The following is a 16464-nucleotide window of genomic DNA, read 5'->3' as shown; positions in this document are numbered from 1 at the left end:
TTCACCCACCTTCAGGAGGTTCACCCACCTTCAGGAGGTTCACCCACCTTCAGGAGGTTCACCCACCTTCAGGAGGTTCACCCCACCTTCAGGAGGTTCACCCACCTTCAGGAGGTTCACCCACCTTCAGGAGGTTCACCCACCTTCAGGAGGTTCACCCACCTTCAGGAGGTTCACCCACCTTCAGGAGGTTCACCCACCTTCAGGAGGTTCACCCACCTTCAGGAGGTTCACCCACCTTCAGGAGGTTCACCCACCTTCAGGAGGTTCACCCACCTTCAGGAGGTTCACCCACCTTCAGGAGGTTCACCCACCTTCAGGAGGTTCACCCACCTTCAGGAGGTTCACCCACCTTCAGGAGGTTCACCCACCTTCAGGAGGTTCACCCACCTTCAGGAGGTTCACCCACCTTCAGGAGGTTCACCCACCTTCAGGAGGTTCACCCACCTTCAGGAGGTTCACCCACCTTCAGGAGGTTCACCCACCTTCAGGAGGTTCACCCACCTTCAGGAGGTTCACCCACCTTCAGGAGGTTCACCCACCTTCAGGAGGTTCACCCACCTTCAGGAGGTTCACCCACCTTCAGGAGGTTCACCCACCTTCAGGAGGTTCACCCACCTTCAGGAGGTTCACCCACCTTCAGGAGGTTCACCCACCTTCAGGAGGTTCACCCCACCTTCAGGAGGTTCACCCACCTTCAGGAGGTTCACCCACCTTCAGGAGGTTCACCCACCTTCAGGAGGTTCACCCACCTTCAGGAGGTTCACCCACCTTCAGGAGGTTCACCCACCTTCAGGAGGTTCACCCACCTTCAGGAGGTTCACCCACCTTCAGGAGGTTCACCCACCTTCAGGAGGTTCACCCACCTTCAGGAGGTTCACCCACCTTCAGGAGGTTCACCCACCTTCAGGAGGTTCACCCACCTTCAGGAGGTTCACCCACCTTCAGGAGGTTCACCCACCTTCAGGAGGTTCACCCACCTTCAGGAGGTTCACCCACCTTCAGGAGGTTCACCCACCTTCAGGAGGTTCACCCACCTTCAGGAGGTTCACCCACCTTCAGGAGGTTCACCCACCTTCAGGAGGTCACCCCTTCAGGAGGTTCACCCACCTTCAGGAGGTTCACCCACCTTCAGGAGGTTCACCCACCTTCAGGAGGTTCACCCACCTTCAGGAGGTTCACCCACCTTCAGGAGGTTCACCCACCTTCAGGAGGTTCACCCACCTTCAGGAGGTTCACCCACCTTCAGGAGGTTCACCCACCTTCAGGAGGTTCACCCACCTTCAGGAGGTTCACCCACCTTCAGGAGGTTCACCCACCTTCAGGAGGTTCACCCACCTTCAGGAGGTTCACCCACCTTCAGGAGGTTCGCCACCATCAGAAAATTCCCCCAGCTTCAGAAAATTCCCCCACTTTCAGGAAATTCCCCCACCTTCAGAAAATTTCCCCCACTTTCAGAAAATTCCCCCACCTTCAGAAAATTCTCCCAGCTTCAGGAAATTCCCCTACCCTCAGAAAATTCCCCCACCTTCAGGAAATGTCCCCACCTTCAGGAACTTCCCCCACCTTCAGGAAATTCCCCCACCTTCAAAAAATTCCCCCACCTTCAGGAAATTCCCCACCTGCAGAACATTGGCCTGGATGTGTCGTGAGGCAGGTGACATAGGGTTGTCATTGAGGTCATCCACGTGGATGGTGAGGGTGACGGAGGTGGTGACGGAGCCAGCGTCACCCACCAGCAGCGGTACCAGCAGTACCGGGACAGTCTCCCGGTCCAGCGACCCTAACGTGGAGACCACACCAGTCCCCCGGCCACCGTCTCCTCCTGTTCACACACATAATAATAATAATAATAATAATAATAATATTAACAATACAAATAATAATAGTACAATTATTATTATTATTATTATTATTATTATTATTATTATTATTATTATTATTATTATTAGCATTTTTATTTTTATTATTATTATTATTATTATTATTATTATTAGCATTTTTATTATTATTATTATTATTATTATTATTATTATTATTATTATTATTATTATTAGCATTTTTATTATTATTATTATTATTATTATTATTATTATTTCAACATTCATATCGATATTAATCTTCATATTAATTTTAATATTTTTATTAATAATACTTAGGTAATAAAAGTATTATTGCATTAATTAACATAATAATTATTATTATAACTAGATATTATCAGAATAATAACTGAATAATATCACCTTATTAACTGGATAAAGAGCCAGTCAGAGAGCCAGTCAGAGAACCAGTCAGAGAGTCAGTCAGAGAGCCAGTCAGAGAACCAGTCAGAGAGCCAGTCAGAGAGCCAGTCAGAGAGTCAGTCAGAGAGCCAGTCAGAGAGCCAGTCAGAGAGCCAGTCAGAGAACCAGTCAGAGAGCCAGTCAGAGAACCAGTCAGAGAGCCAGTCAGAGAGCCAGTCAGAGAACCAGTCAGAGAACCAGTCAGAGAGCCAGTCAGAGAACCAGTCAGAGAGCCAGTCAGAGAGCCAGTCAGAGAGCCAGTCAGACAGCCAGTCAGAGAACCAGTCAGAGAGCCAGTCAGAGAGCCAGTCAGAGAGCCAGTCAGAGAGCCAGTCAGAGAACCAGTCAGAGAGCCAGTCAGAGAGCCAGTCAGAGAGCCAGTCAGAGAGCCAGTCAGAGAGCCAGTCAGAGAACCAGTCAGAGAGCCAGTCAGAGAACCAGTCAGAGAGCCAGTCAGAGAGCCAGTCAGAGAGCCAGTCAGAGAGCCAGTCAGAGAACCAGTCAGAGAGCCAGTCAGAGAGCCAGTCAGAGAGCCAGTCAGAGAGCCAGTCAGAGAGCCAGTCAGAGAGCCAGTCAGAGAGCCAGTCAGAGAGCCAGTCAGAGAGCCAGTCAGAGAACCAGTCAGAGAGCCAGTCAGAGAGCCAGTCAGAGAGCCAGTCAGAGAGCCAGTCAGAGAACCAGTCAGAGAGCCAGTCAGAGAGCCAGTCAGAGAGTCAGAGAGCCAGTCAGAGAACCAGTCAGAGAGCCAGTCAGAGAGCCAGTCAGAGAGTCAGAGAGCCAGTCAGAGAACCAGTCAGAGAGCCAGTCAGAGAGCCAGTCAGAGAACCAGTCAGAGAGCCAGTCAGAGAGCCAGTCAGAGAGTCAGAGAGCCAGTCAGAGAACCAGTCAGAGAACCAGTCAGAGAGCCAGTCAGAGAGCCAGTCAGAGAGTCAGAGAGCCAGTCAGAGAACCAGTCAGAGAACCAGTCAGAGAGCCAGTCAGAGAGTCAGAGAGCCAGTCAGAGAACCAGTCAGAGAGCCAGTCAGAGAACCAGTCAGAGAGCCAGTCAGAGAACCAGTCAGAGAGCCAGTCAGAGCGCCAGTCAGAGAGCCAGTCAGAGAGCCAGTCAGAGAACCAGTCAGAGAGCCAGTCAGAGAGCCAGTCAGAGAGCCAGTCAGAGAGCCAGTCAGAGAGCCAGTCAGAGAGCCAGTCAGAGAGCAGTCAGAGAGCCAGTCAGAGAGCCAGTCAGAGAACCAGTCAGAGAGCCAGTCAGAGAGCCAGTCAGAGAGCCAGTCAGAGAGCCAGTCAGAGAACCAGTCAGAGAGCCAGTCAGAGAGCCAGTCAGAGAGTCAGAGAGCCAGTCAGAGAACCAGTCAGAGAGCCAGTCAGAAAGCCAGTCAGAGAGTCAGAGAGCCAGTCAGAGAACCAGTCAGAGAGCCAGTCAGAGAGCCAGTCAGAGAACCAGTCAGAGAGCCAGTCAGAGAGCCAGTCAGAGAACCAGTCAGAGAGCCAGTCAGAGAACCAGTCAGAGAACCAGTCAGAGAGCGAGTCAGAGAGTCAGAGAGCCAGTCAGAGAACCAGTCAGAGAGCCAGTCAGAGAGTCAGTCAGAGAGCCAGTCAGAGAACCAGTCAGAGAGCCAGTCAGAGAACCAGTCAGAGAGCCAGTCAGAGAGTCAGTCAGAGAGCCAGTCAGAGAACCAGTCAGAGAGTCAGAGAGCCAGTCAGAGAACCAGTCAGAGAACCAGTCAGAGAACCAGTCAGAGAGCCAGTCAGAGAACTAGTCAGAGAGACAGTCAGAGAACCAGTCAGAGAACCAGTCAGAGAACCAGCCAGAGAACCAGTCAGAGAGTCAGTTAGAGAACCAGTCAGAGAACCAGTCAGAGAACCAGTCAGAGAGCCAGTCAGAGAACCAGTCAGAGAGCCAGTCAGAGAGTCAGAGAGCCAGTCAGAGACCCAGTCAGAGAGCCAGTCAGAGAACCAGTCAGAGAGCCAGTCAAAGAACCAGTCAGAGAGATAGTCAGAGAGTCAGAGAGCCAGTCAGAGAGCCAGTCAGAGAGTCAGAGAGCCAGTCAGAGAACCAGTCAGAGAACCAGTCAGAGAACCAGTCAGAGAGCCAATCAGAGAACCAGTCAGAGAGCCAGTCAGAGAGTCAGAGAGCCAGTCAGAGAACCAGTCAGAGAGCCAGTCAGAGAGTCAGTCAGAGAGCCAGTCAGAGAACCAGTCAGAGAGCCAGTCAGAGAACCAGTCAGAGAGCCAGTCAGAGAGTCAGTCAGAGAGCCAGTCAGAGAACCAGTCAGAGAGCCAGTCAGAGAGCCAGTCAGAGAGTCAGCGAGCCAGTCAGAGAACCAGTCAGAGAACCAGTCAGAGAACCAGTCAGAGAGCCAGTCAGAGAACCAGTCAGAGAGCCAGTCAGAGAATAAGTCAGAGAGCCAGTCAGAGAACCGGGCAGAGAGCCAGTCAGAGAACCAGTCAGAGAGCCAGTCAGAGTGTCAGTCAGAGAGCCAGTCAGAGAACCAGTCAGAGAGCCAGTCAGAGAGTCAGTCAGAGAGCCAGTCAGAGAATCAGTCAGAGAACCAGTCAGAGAGCAAGTCAGAGAACCAGTCAGAGAGCCAGTCAGAGAGTCAGAGAGCCAGTCAGAGAACAAGTCAGAGAACCAGTCAGAGAACCAGTCAGAGAGCCAGTCAGAGAACTAGTCAAAGAGCCAGTCAGAGAGTCACAGAGCCAGTCAGAGAACCAGTCTGAGAGCCAGTCAGAGAAACAGTCAGAGAACCAGTCAGAGAACCAGTCAGAGAACCAGTAAGGAGAGAGTCAGTTAGAGAACCAGTCAGAGAACCAGTCAGAGAACCAGTCAGAGAGCCAGTCAGAGAACCAGTCAGAGAGCCAGTCAGACAGTCAGAGAGCCAGTCAGAGAGCCAGTCAGAGAGTCAGAGAGCCAGTCAGAGAACCAGTCAGAGAACCAGTCAGAGAACCAGTCAGAGAGCCAGTCAGAGAACCAGTCAGAGAGCCAGTCAGAGAGTCAGAGAGCCAGTCAGAGAACCAGTCAGAGAGCCAGTCAGAGAGTGAGTCAGAGAGTCAGTCAGAGAACCAGTCAGAGAGCCAGTCAGAGAACCAGTCAGAGAGCCAGTCAGAGAGTCAGTCAGGGAGCCAGTCAGAGAACCAGTCAGAGAGCCAGTCAGAGAGCCAGTCAGAGAGTCAGAGAGCCAGTCAGAGAACCAGTCAGAGAGCCAGTCAGAGAACCAGTCAGAGAGCCAGTCAGAGAACCAGTCAGAGAGCCAGTCAGAGAGTCAGAGAGCCAGTCAGAGAACCAGTCAGAGAGCCAGTCAGAGAGTCAGTCAGAGAGCCAGTCAGAGAATCAGTCAGAGAACCAGTCAGAGAGTCAGTCAGAAAGCCAGTCAGAGCCAGTCAGAAAGTCAGTCAGAGAGTCAGTCAGGGAGTCACTTACGTTCATCAAACTCCACCTTAACGGCCTCTCTAATGTGGCGGGGAACGTGTGGGTGGAGGCTGATGGTGAACGGGGGTCCGTGCCCCCTCTCCCAGTCGTCAGGGTCGTCCAGGTGGACCCGGGCCACCACCTGGGCACCGCCGTTCTCTTGGACCCATACCTCCCGCGGCTCGGAGATGAACGGAGGGTTGTCGTTCACGTCGGTCACGTTTACCTAGAGAGAGAGAGAGAGAGAGAGAGAGAGAGAGAGAGAGAGAGAGAGAGAGAGAGAGAGAGAGAGAGGGTGGGAGGGAGAGAGAGGAAAAAGATAGGCTCACTTTTCATTTCCTGTTGAATTGAACGCATCACATAAGGATTTCCAAGAGTTTCAGTAAGCTCTTAAAAGAGTGTGACAATCCCTTGTACATATGTATATATATATATATATATATATATATATATATATATATATATATATATATATATATATATATATATATATATATATATATATATATATATATATATATATATATATGTCGTGCCGAATAGGTAAAACTGGTCAGTAAGCAAGAACTCACTTAAAGTTATGTCCTTTCTAAAGACATATTTTTTCATTTATGTTATTGTAAAAATTTATAATTTTGTACCAAAAGAACCTTAGAAAACTTACCTGACCTTATTATAACAAGCGCAATTTAATTTAGCTTAATCTTACTAAATATATTTTAGATAAGTTTGAGATGCTTGTTATGTAAGGTCATTCTGATGTAAGATCATTCTGATGTAAGGTCATTCTGATGTAAGATCATTCTGATGTAAGATCATTCTGATGGAAGGTCATTCTGATGTAAGGTCATTCTGATGTAAGGTCATTCTGATGTAAGATCATTCTGATGTAAGGTCATTCTGATGTAAGGTCATTCTGATGTAAGGTCATTCTGATGTAAGATCATTCTGATGTAAGATCATTCTGATGTAAGGTCATTCTGATGTAAGATCATTCTGATGGAAGGTCATTCTGATCTAAGATCATTCTGATGTAAGATCATTCTGATGTAAGATCATTCTGATGTAAGGTCATTCTGATGTAAGATCATTCTGATGTAAGGTCATTCTGATGTAAGATCATTCTGATGTAAGGTCATTCTGATGTAAGATCATTCTGATGTAAGGTCATTCTGATGTAAGATCATTCTGATGTAAGGTCATTCTGATGTAAGGTCATTCTGATGTAAGGTCATTCTGATGGAAGGTCATTCTGATGTAAGATCATTCTGATGTAAGATCATTCTGATGTAAGATCATTCTGATGTAAGGTCATTCTGATGTAAGATCATTCTGATGTAAGGTCATTCTGATGTAAGATCATTCTGATGTAAGGTCATTCTGATGTAAGGTCATTCTGATGTAAGGTCATTCTGATGTAAGGTCATTCTGATGTAAGGTCATTCCGATGTAAGATCATTCTGATGTAAGGTCATTCTGATGTAAGATCATTCTGATGTAAGGTCATTCTGATGTAAGATCATTCTGATGTAAGGTCATTCTGATGTAAGATCATTCTGATGTAAGGTCATTCTGATGTAAGATCATTCTGATGTAAGGTCATTCTGATGTAAGATCATTCTGATGTAAGGTCATTCTGATGTAAGGTCATTCTGATGTAAGGTCATTCTGATGGAAGGTCATTCTGATGTAAGATCATTCTGATGTAAGATCATTCTGATGTAAGATCATTCTGATGTAAGGTCATTCTGATGTAAGATCATTCTGATGTAAGGTCATTCTGATGTAAGGTCATTCTGATGTAAGGTCATTCCGATGTAAGATCATTCTGATGTAAGGTCATTCTGATGTAAGATCATTCTGATGTAAGGTCATTCTGATGTAAGATCATTCTGATGTAAGGTCATTCTGATGTAAGGTCATTCTGATGTAAGATCATTCTGATGGAAGGTCATTCTGACGAAAGGTCATCCAGACGGAAGGTTATCCAGACGGAAGGTCATCCAGATTTCACTGCTGCAGTTGAGGGGGCGATCACTGTACGAGGCAGCAAATCACTGAGAGTGGCAGTAAGAATCCCATCGGCTCGTATTAACTCTACTGATTTGACAGGTAGCTAAGCCGGGAGGCGTGTGTACAATGATAACCTGTGGCTGCTTGACTCTATAGAGCACACAGCGCAACGTCGTTTAATTGAGAGTTTATTTTGTATATTTATTTGCAATATTGAGTGTCTCATCTGTGTAAGATGTTACTGCTGGTGAGTAATGAGTGTGTTTAGAGGGATCATCAAGCTAGCTCTCTCCTAGCACTTTAATTATGTGTGTGTACTCACCTAGTTGAGGTTTCGGGGGTCGAGTCCGAGCTCCTGGTGTACTCACCTATTTGTACTCACCTATTTGTGGTTGCAGGGGTCGAGTCCTAGCTCCTGGCCCCGCCTCTTCACCGGTTGCTACTAGACCCTCTCTCTCCCCGCTCCATGAGCTTTATCAAACCTCGTCTTAAAACTGTGTATGGTTCCTGCCTCCACTACGTCATTTTCTAGGCTATTCCACTGCCTTACAACTCTATGACTGAAGAAATACTTCCTACTATCTCTCTGACTCATTTGTGTCTTCAACTTCCAATTGTGGCCTCTTGTTTCTGTGTCCCCTCCCTGGAACATCCTGTCCTTGTCCACCTTGTCTATTCCACGCAGTATTTTATATGTCGTTATCATGTCTCCCCTGACCCTCCTGTCCTCCAGTGTCGTCAGGCCGATTTCCCTTAATCTTTCTTCATTGGACATTCCCCTTAGCTCTGGAACTAACCTTGTTGCAAACCTTTGTACTTTCTCTAGTTTCTTGACGTGCTTTATCAAGTGCGGGTTCAAAACAGGTGCTGCATACTCCAGTATGGGCCTGACATACACGGTGTACAGTGTCTTGAATGATTCCTTACTAAGGTGTCGGAATGCTGTTCTCAGGTTTGCCAGGCGCCCATATGCTGCAGCAGTTATCTGATTGATGTGTGCTTCCGGAGACATGCTCGGTGTTATACTCACCCCAAGATCTTTCTCCTTGAGTGAGGTTTGCAGTCTTTGGCCACCTAGCCTATACTCTGTCTGTGGTCTTCTGTGCCCTTCCCCTATCTTCATGACTTTGCATTTGGCAGGATTAAATTCGAGAAGCCATTTGCTGGACCAAGTGTCCAGTCTGTCCAGGTCTCTTTGAAGTCCTGCCTGTGTGTGTGTGTGTGTGTGTGTGTGTGTGTGTGTGTGTGTGTGTGTGTGTGTGTGTGTGTGTGTGTGTGTGTGTGTGTGTGTGTGTGTGTGTGTTTGTGTGTGTGTGTGTGTACTCACCTAGTTGTACTCACCTAGTTGAGGTTGCGGGGGTCGAGTCCGAGCTCCTGGCCCCGCTCTCTTCACTGATCGCTACTAGGTCACTCTCCCTGAGCCGTGAGCTTTATCGTACCTCTGCTTAAAGCTATGTATGGATCCTGCCTCCACTACATCGCTTCCCAAACTATTCCACTTACTGACTACTCTGTGGCTGAAGAAATACTTCATAACATCCCTGTGATTCATCTGTGTCTTTAGCTTCCAACTGTGTCCCCTTGTTACTGTGTCCAATCTCTGGAACATCCTGTTTTTGTCCACCTTGTCATTTCCTCTCAGTATTTTGTATGTCGTTATCATGTCCCCCCTATCTCTCCTGTCCTCCAGTGTCGTCAGGTTGATTTCCCTTAACCTCTCCTCGTAGGACATACCTCTTAGCTCTGGGACTAGTCTTGTTGCAAACATTTGCACTTTCTCTAGTTTCTTTACGTGCTTGGCTAGGTGTGGGTTCCAAACTGGTGCCGCATACTCCAATATGGGCCTAACGTATACGGTGTACAGGGTCCTGAACGATTCCTTATTAAGATGTCGGAATGCTATTCTGAGGTTTGCTAGGCGCCCATATGCTGCAGCAGTTATTTGGTTGATGTGCGCTTCAGGAGATGTGCCTGGTGTTATACTCACCCCAAGATCTTTTTCCTTGAGTGAGGTTTGTAGTCTCTGACCCCCTAGACTGTACTCCGTTTCCGTTTGTGTGTGTGTATGTGTGTGTGTGTGTGTGTGTGTGTGTGTGTGTGTGTGTGTGTGTGTGTGTGTGTGTGTGTGTGTGTGTGTGTGTGTGTGTGTGTGTGTGTGTGTGTGTGTGTGTGTGTGTGTGTGTGTGTGTGTGTGTGTGTGTGTGTTTGTGATTGTGTGAGTGTGTGTGTGTGTGTGATATTGATGGTAACTCTTTATGCATAAATAAATAAATATATATATATATATATATATATATATATATATATATATATATATATATATATATATATATATATATATATGTATATATATATATATATATATATATATATATATAGAGAGAGAGAGAGAGAGAGAGAGAGAGAGAGAGAGAGAGAGAGAGAGAGAGAGAGAGAGAGAGAGAGAGAGAGAGAGAGAGAGAGAGAGACAGACAGACAGACAGACAGAGACAGAGACAGAGAGACAGAGACAGACAGAGAGACAGAGACAGAGAGACAGAGACAGACAGAGAGACAGAGACAGAGAGACAGAGACAGACAGAGAGACAGAGACAGAGAGACAGAGACAGACAGAGACAGAGACAGAGAGACAGAGACAGAGACAGAGAGAGATAACCATTGGAAACAAAAGCAAATTCTGGAAATGAGGGAATCACTGAGAAAGTATCACTGGGCAAGTGCCACTGGGCAAGTGCCACTGGGCAAGTGCCACTGGGCAAGTGCCTCTCTGCTGAGGTTAATTTTGAAGTTGACTTCAACACAAACAACAGACTTCAGACCTGGACGTTTCTGACAGAGTTTGACAGGAGAGTACCAGCTTGCTGGAGGGCCCGGCTGCCGTCAAGGAGAATACCAGCCTGCTGGAGGGCCCGGCTGCCGTCAAGGAGAGTACCAGCTTGCTGGAGGGCCCGGCTGCCGTCAAGGAGAATACCAGCCTGCTGGAGGGCCCGGCTGCCGTCAAGGAGAGTACCAGCCTGCTGGAGGGCCCGGCTGCCGTCATGGAGAATACCAGCCTGCTGGAGGGCCCGGGTGCCGTCAAGGAGAGTACCAGCCTGCTGGAGGGCCCGGCTGCCGTCAAGGAGAATACCAGCCTGCTGGAGGGCCCGGCTGCCGTCAAGGAGAGTACCAGCCTGCTGGAGGGCCCGGCTGCCGTCAAGGAGAATACCAGCCTGCTGGAGGGCCCGGCTGCCGTCAAGGAGAGTACCAGCCTGCTGGAGGGCCCGGCTGCCGTCATGGAGAATACCAGCCTGCTGGAGGGCCCGGCTGCCGTCAAGGAGAGTACCAGCCTGCTGGAGGGCCCGGCTGCCGTCAAGGAGAATACCAGCCTGCTGGAGGGCCCGGCTGCCGTCAAGGAGAGTACCAGCCTGCTGGAGGGCCCGGCTGCCGTCAAGGAGAATACCAGCATTGCTGGAGGGCCCGGCTGCCGTCAAGGAGAGTACCAGCCTGCTGGAGGGCCCGGCTGCCGTCAAGGAGAATACCAGCCTGCTGGAGGGCCCGGCTGCCGTCAAGGAGAGTACCAGCCTGCTGGAGGGCCCGGCTGCCGTCAAGGAGAATACCAGCTTGCTGGAGGGCCCGGCTGCCGTCAAGGAGAATACCAGCCTGCTGGAGGGCCCGGCTGCCGTCAAGGAGAATACCAGCCTGCTGGAGGGCCCGGCTGCCATCAAGGAGAGTACCAGCCTGCTGTAGGGCCCGGCTGCCGTCAAGGAGAGTACCAGCCTGCTGTAGGGCCCGGCTGCCGTCATGGAGAGTAAAAGCCTGCTTTAGGGCCCGGCTGCCGTCATGGAGAGTACCAGCCTGCAGGAGGGCCCGGCTGCCGTCATGGAGAGTACCAGCCTGCTGGAGGGCCCGGCTGCCGTCATGGAGAGTACCAGCCTGCTGGAGGGCCCGGCTGCCGTCATGGAGAGTACCAGCCTGCTGGAGGGCCCGGCTGCCGTCATGGAGAGTACCAGCCTGCTGGAGAGCCCGGCTGCCGTCAGGGAGAGCACCAGCCTGCTGGAGAGCCCGGCTGCCGTCAGGGAGAGTACCAGCCTGCTGGAGGGCCCGGCTGCCGTCAGGGAGAGTACCAGCCTGCTGGAGCGCCAGGCTGCCGTCAAGGGATGCTGCCTTCGTTCTGGTTAAAGGGCTCTTGATCCGAGGAATTGGAGCTAACCACCTCTTCCTCGGATCAGACCTGATTGCCTCCCGCTCCCTTTGAAAACCCTACAGGTTTAGAGCGCTTCCCAGTGACGATGATAATATTTGAAGACTTTGTCTATTGATCTGTTACTGTACAATATTATTATTATTATTATTATTATTATTATTATTATTATTATTATTATTATTATTATTATTATTATTATGATTGTTATTATTGTTATTATTATTATTATTATTATTATTATTATTATTATTATTATTATTATTATTATTATTATTGTTATTATTATTATTATTATTATTATTATTATTATTATTATTATTATTATTATTATCATTATTATTATTATTATTATTATTATTATTATTATTATTATTATTATTATTATTATTATTATTATTATTATTATTATTATGATTTTTATTATTGTTATTATTATTATTATTATTATTATTATTATTATTATTATTATTATTATTATTATTATTATTATTGTTATTATTATTATTATTATTATTATTATTATTGTTATTATTATTATTATTATTATTATTATTATTATTATTATTATTATTATTATTATTATTATTATTATTATTATTATTATTATTATTATTGCTATTATTATTATTATTGTTATTATTATTATTATTATTATTATTATTATTATTATTATTATTATTATTATTATTATTGTTATTATTATTATTATTATTATTATTATTATTATTATTATTATTATTATTATTATTATTATTATTATTATTATTATTATTATTATGACATTTATTATTATTGCCATTACTATTATTATTATAATTAATTTCATTGGGAACCGCTAAACCAGTAGGGCTCATACAACACCTGGAGAAAAGGGAAGTAATCAAGTTTGATCCGAGGAAGAGGAGGCTGGTGGATCCCTACTGAGAGGCGAATTAATCCATCAGAGTGAAATGTTAAGTACTGGTGTCAGCAGCCCAGACAGTGAGAGAGAGAGAGAGAGAGAGAGAGAGAGAGAGAGAGAGAGAGAGAGAGAGAGAGAGAGAGAGAGAGAGAGAGAGAGAGAGTTCCTGTCGTCTGAGAAGATTTCCTCCTTCCTAGACGTACTGTAAGCTCATTAGAGCAGCAGGTTGTTAGTGCCAGCACACTGCTTCCGAATTTATGTTGAAATGCTGCAAGAAGTGCGGTAAATACTGGCTGTGTGTGTGTGTGTGTGTGTGTGTGTGTGTGTGTGTGTGTGTGTGTGTGTGTGTGTGTGTGTGTGTGTGTGTGTGTGTGTGTGTGTGTGTGTGTGTGTGTGTGTGTGTGTGTGTGTGTGTGTGTGTGTGTGTGTGTGTGTGTGTGTGTGTGTGTGTGTGTGTGTGTGTGTGTGTGTATGTGTGTGTGTGTGTGTGTGTGTGTGTGTGTGTGTATGTGTGTGTGTGTGTGTGTGTGTGTGTGTGTGTGTATGTGTGTGTGTGTGTGTGTGTGTGTGTGTGTGTGTGTGTGTGTGTGTGTGTGTGTGTGTGTGTGTATGTGTGTGTGTGTGTGTGTGTGTGTGTGTGTGTGTGTGTGTGTGTTTGTGTGGGTGTGTGTGCGCGTGTGTGTGTGTGTGTGTGTGTGTGTGTGTGTGTGTGTGTGTGTACTCACCTAGTTGTACTCACCTAGTTGAGGTCGCAGGGGTCGAATCCAAGCTCCTGGCCCCGCCTCTTCACTGATCGCTACTAGGTCACTCTCCCTGAGCCGTGAGCTTTATCATACCTCTGCTTAAAGCTATGTATGGATCCTGCATCCACTACATCGCTTCCCAAACTATTCCACTTACTGACTACTCTGTGGCTGAAGAAATACTTCCTAACATCCCTGTGATTTATCTGTGTCTTCAACTTCCAACTGTGTACCCTTGTTACTGTGTCCAATCTCTGGAACATCCTGTCTTTGTCCACCTTGTCAATTCCTCTCAGTATTTTGTATGTCGTTATCATGTCCCCCTATCTCTCCTGACCTCCAGTGTCGTCAGGTTGATTTCCCTTAACCTCTCCTCGTAGGACATACCTCTTAGCTCTGGGACTAGTCTTGTTGCAAACCTTTGCACTTTCTCTAGTTTCTTTACGTGCTTGGCTAGGTGTGGGTTCCAAACTGGTGCCGCATACTCCAATATGGGCCTAACGTACACGGTGTACAGGGTCCTGAACGATTCCTTATTAAGATGTCGGAATGCTGTTCTGAGGTTTGCTAGGCGCCCATATGCTGCAGCAGTTATTTGGTTGATGTGCGCTTCAGGAAATGTGCCTGGTGTTATACTCACCCCAAGATCTTTTTCCTTGAGTGAGGTTTGTAGTCTCTGGCCCCCTAGACTGCACTCCGTCTGCGGTCTTCTTTGCCCTTCCCCAATCTTCATGACTTTGCACTAGGTGGGTTTGAACTCCAGGAGCCAATTGCTGGACCAGGTCTGCAGCCTGTCCAAATCCCTTTGTAGTTCTGCCTGGTCATCGATCGAGTGAATTCTTCTCATCAACTTCACGTCATCTGCAAACAGGGACACCTCAGAGTCTATTCCTTCCGTCATGTCGTTCACAAATACCAGAAACAGCACTGGTCCTAGGACTGACCCCTGTGGGACCCCGCTGGTCACAGGTGCCCACTCTGACACCTCGCCACGTACCATGACTCGCTGCTGTCTTCCTGACAAGTATTCCCTGATCCATTGTAGTGCCTTCCCTGTTATCCCTGCTTGGTCCTCCAGTTTTTGCACCAATCTCTTGTGTGGAACTGTGTCAAACGCCTTCTTGCAGTCCAAGAATATGCAATCCACCCACCCCTCTCTCTCTTGTCTTACTGCTGTCACCATGTCGTAGAACTCCAGTAGGTTTGTGACACAGGATTTCCCGTCCCTGAAACCATGTTGGCTGTTGTTGATGAGATCATTCCTTTCTAGGTGTTCCACCATTCTTCTCCTGATAATCTTCTCCATGATTTTGCATACTATACATGTCAGTGACACTGGTCTGTAGTTTAGTGCTTCATGTCTGTCTCCTTTTTTAAAGATTGGGACTACATTTGCTGTCTTCCATGCCTCAGGCAATTTCCCTGTTTCGATAGATGTATTGAATATTGTTGTTAGAGGTACACATAGCGCCTCTGTTCCCTCGCTCAATACCCATGGGGAGATGTTATCTGGCCCCATTGCCTTTGAGGTATCTAGCTCACTCAGAAGCCTCTTCACTTCTTCCTCGGTTGTGTGCACTGTCCAGCACATGGTGGTGTGCCCCACCTCTCCGTCTTTCTGGAGCCCCTTCTGTCTCCTCTGTGAACACTTCTTTGAATTTCTTGTTGAGTTCCTCACATACTTCACGGTCATTTCTTGTGTGTGTGTGTGTGTGTGTGTGTGTGTGTGTGTGTGTGTGTGTGTGTGTGTGTGTGTGTGTGTGTGTGTGTGTGTGTGTGTGTGTGTGTGTGTGTGTGTCTGTGTGTGTGTATGTGTGTGTGTGTGTGTGTCTGTGTGTGTGTGTGTGTGTGTGTGTGTGTGTGTGTGTGTGTGTGTGTGTGTGTGTGTGTATGTGTGTGTGTGTGTGTTTGTGTTTGCGTTTGTGTGTACTCACCTATTTGTGGTTGAAGGGGTCGAGTCACAGCTCCTGGCCTCGCCTCTTCACTGGTCTTCAATAGGTACACTCTCTCCCTGTTCCATGAGCTTTTTCGTATTTATTCTTAAAGCTGTGTATGGCTCCTGCCTCCACTACATCACTCTCTAGATTGTTCCACTTCCTGACAACTCTGTGACTGAAGAAATACTTCCCAACATCCCTGTGACTCAATAGAACTTTCAACTTTCAATTGTGACCCCTTGTTGCTGTGTCCAATCTCTGGAACATCCTGTCTCTGTCCACCTTGTCAATTCCTCTCAGTATTTTGTATGTCGTTATCATGTCCCCCCTATCTCTCCTGTGCTCCAGTGTCGTCAGGTTAATTTCCCTTAACCTCTCCTCGTAGGATATACCCCTTAGCTTCGGGACAAATCTTGCTGTAAACCTTTGTGTTTTCTCTAATTTTTTAACGTGCTTGGCTAATATAGGCCTGAGGTACACAGTGTACAGTGTCGAAACGCTATTCTTAGGTTTGCCAGGCGCCCATATGCTGCAGAATTTATTTGTTTGATGTGCTCCTCAGGAGATGTGGTTGGTATTACGCTCGCCCTAAGATCCATTCCTTAAGGTTTTCATTCTTTAGCCCACTAGCGTGTACTCCGTTTGCGGTCTTCTTTGATCTTTTCCAGTCTTCATGACTTTGCACTTAGTGGGGTTAAACTCCAGGAGCCAGTTGCTGGACCAGGCTTGCAACCTGTTCAGATCCCTTTGTAGTCCGACCTGATCCTCGTGTGTGTGTGTGTGTGTGTGTGTGTGTGTGTGTGTGTGTGTGTGTGTGTGTGTGTGTGTGTGTGTGTGTGTGTGTGTGTGTGTGTGTGTGTGTGTGTGTGTGTGTGTGTGTGTGCGTGTGTGTGCGTTACATCACTTACTGTAAGCACTGCGGTTGCGGTCCGCTGTGGTACACCGTCGTCCAGGGCCAGGACCTGCACGGTGTGGCTGCTAGCATTCTCCCGGTCC

General features: G+C 47.2%; 1 protein-coding gene across 1 annotated transcript in view; it reads right to left on the bottom strand.

The window, feature by feature from the left end:
* LOC128702011 (putative neural-cadherin 2) overlaps window positions 1-16464 on the bottom strand; it is a 348502-nt gene that overhangs the window by 42727 nt on the left and 289311 nt on the right. Inside the window, exons 12-14 of the mRNA XM_070101448.1 lie at window positions 16377-16464; window positions 5704-5917; window positions 1623-1825 (exon numbers count right to left, since the gene is read on the bottom strand). The exon at window positions 16377-16464 is cut by the window's right edge and continues 101 nt beyond it. Of these exons, the coding sequence (XP_069957549.1) occupies window positions 1623-1825; window positions 5704-5917; window positions 16377-16464 (505 nt within the window). The remainder of the gene's footprint in view (window positions 1-1622; window positions 1826-5703; window positions 5918-16376) is intronic.

This window comes from Cherax quadricarinatus, chromosome 77 (assembly GCF_038502225.1).
Source record: "Cherax quadricarinatus isolate ZL_2023a chromosome 77, ASM3850222v1, whole genome shotgun sequence".
In the NCBI taxonomy this organism is placed as follows: domain Eukaryota; kingdom Metazoa; phylum Arthropoda; class Malacostraca; order Decapoda; family Parastacidae; genus Cherax; species Cherax quadricarinatus.
The sequence above is the reverse complement of the archived record's forward strand: the minus strand, read 5'-3'. Positions and strand labels throughout refer to the sequence as shown.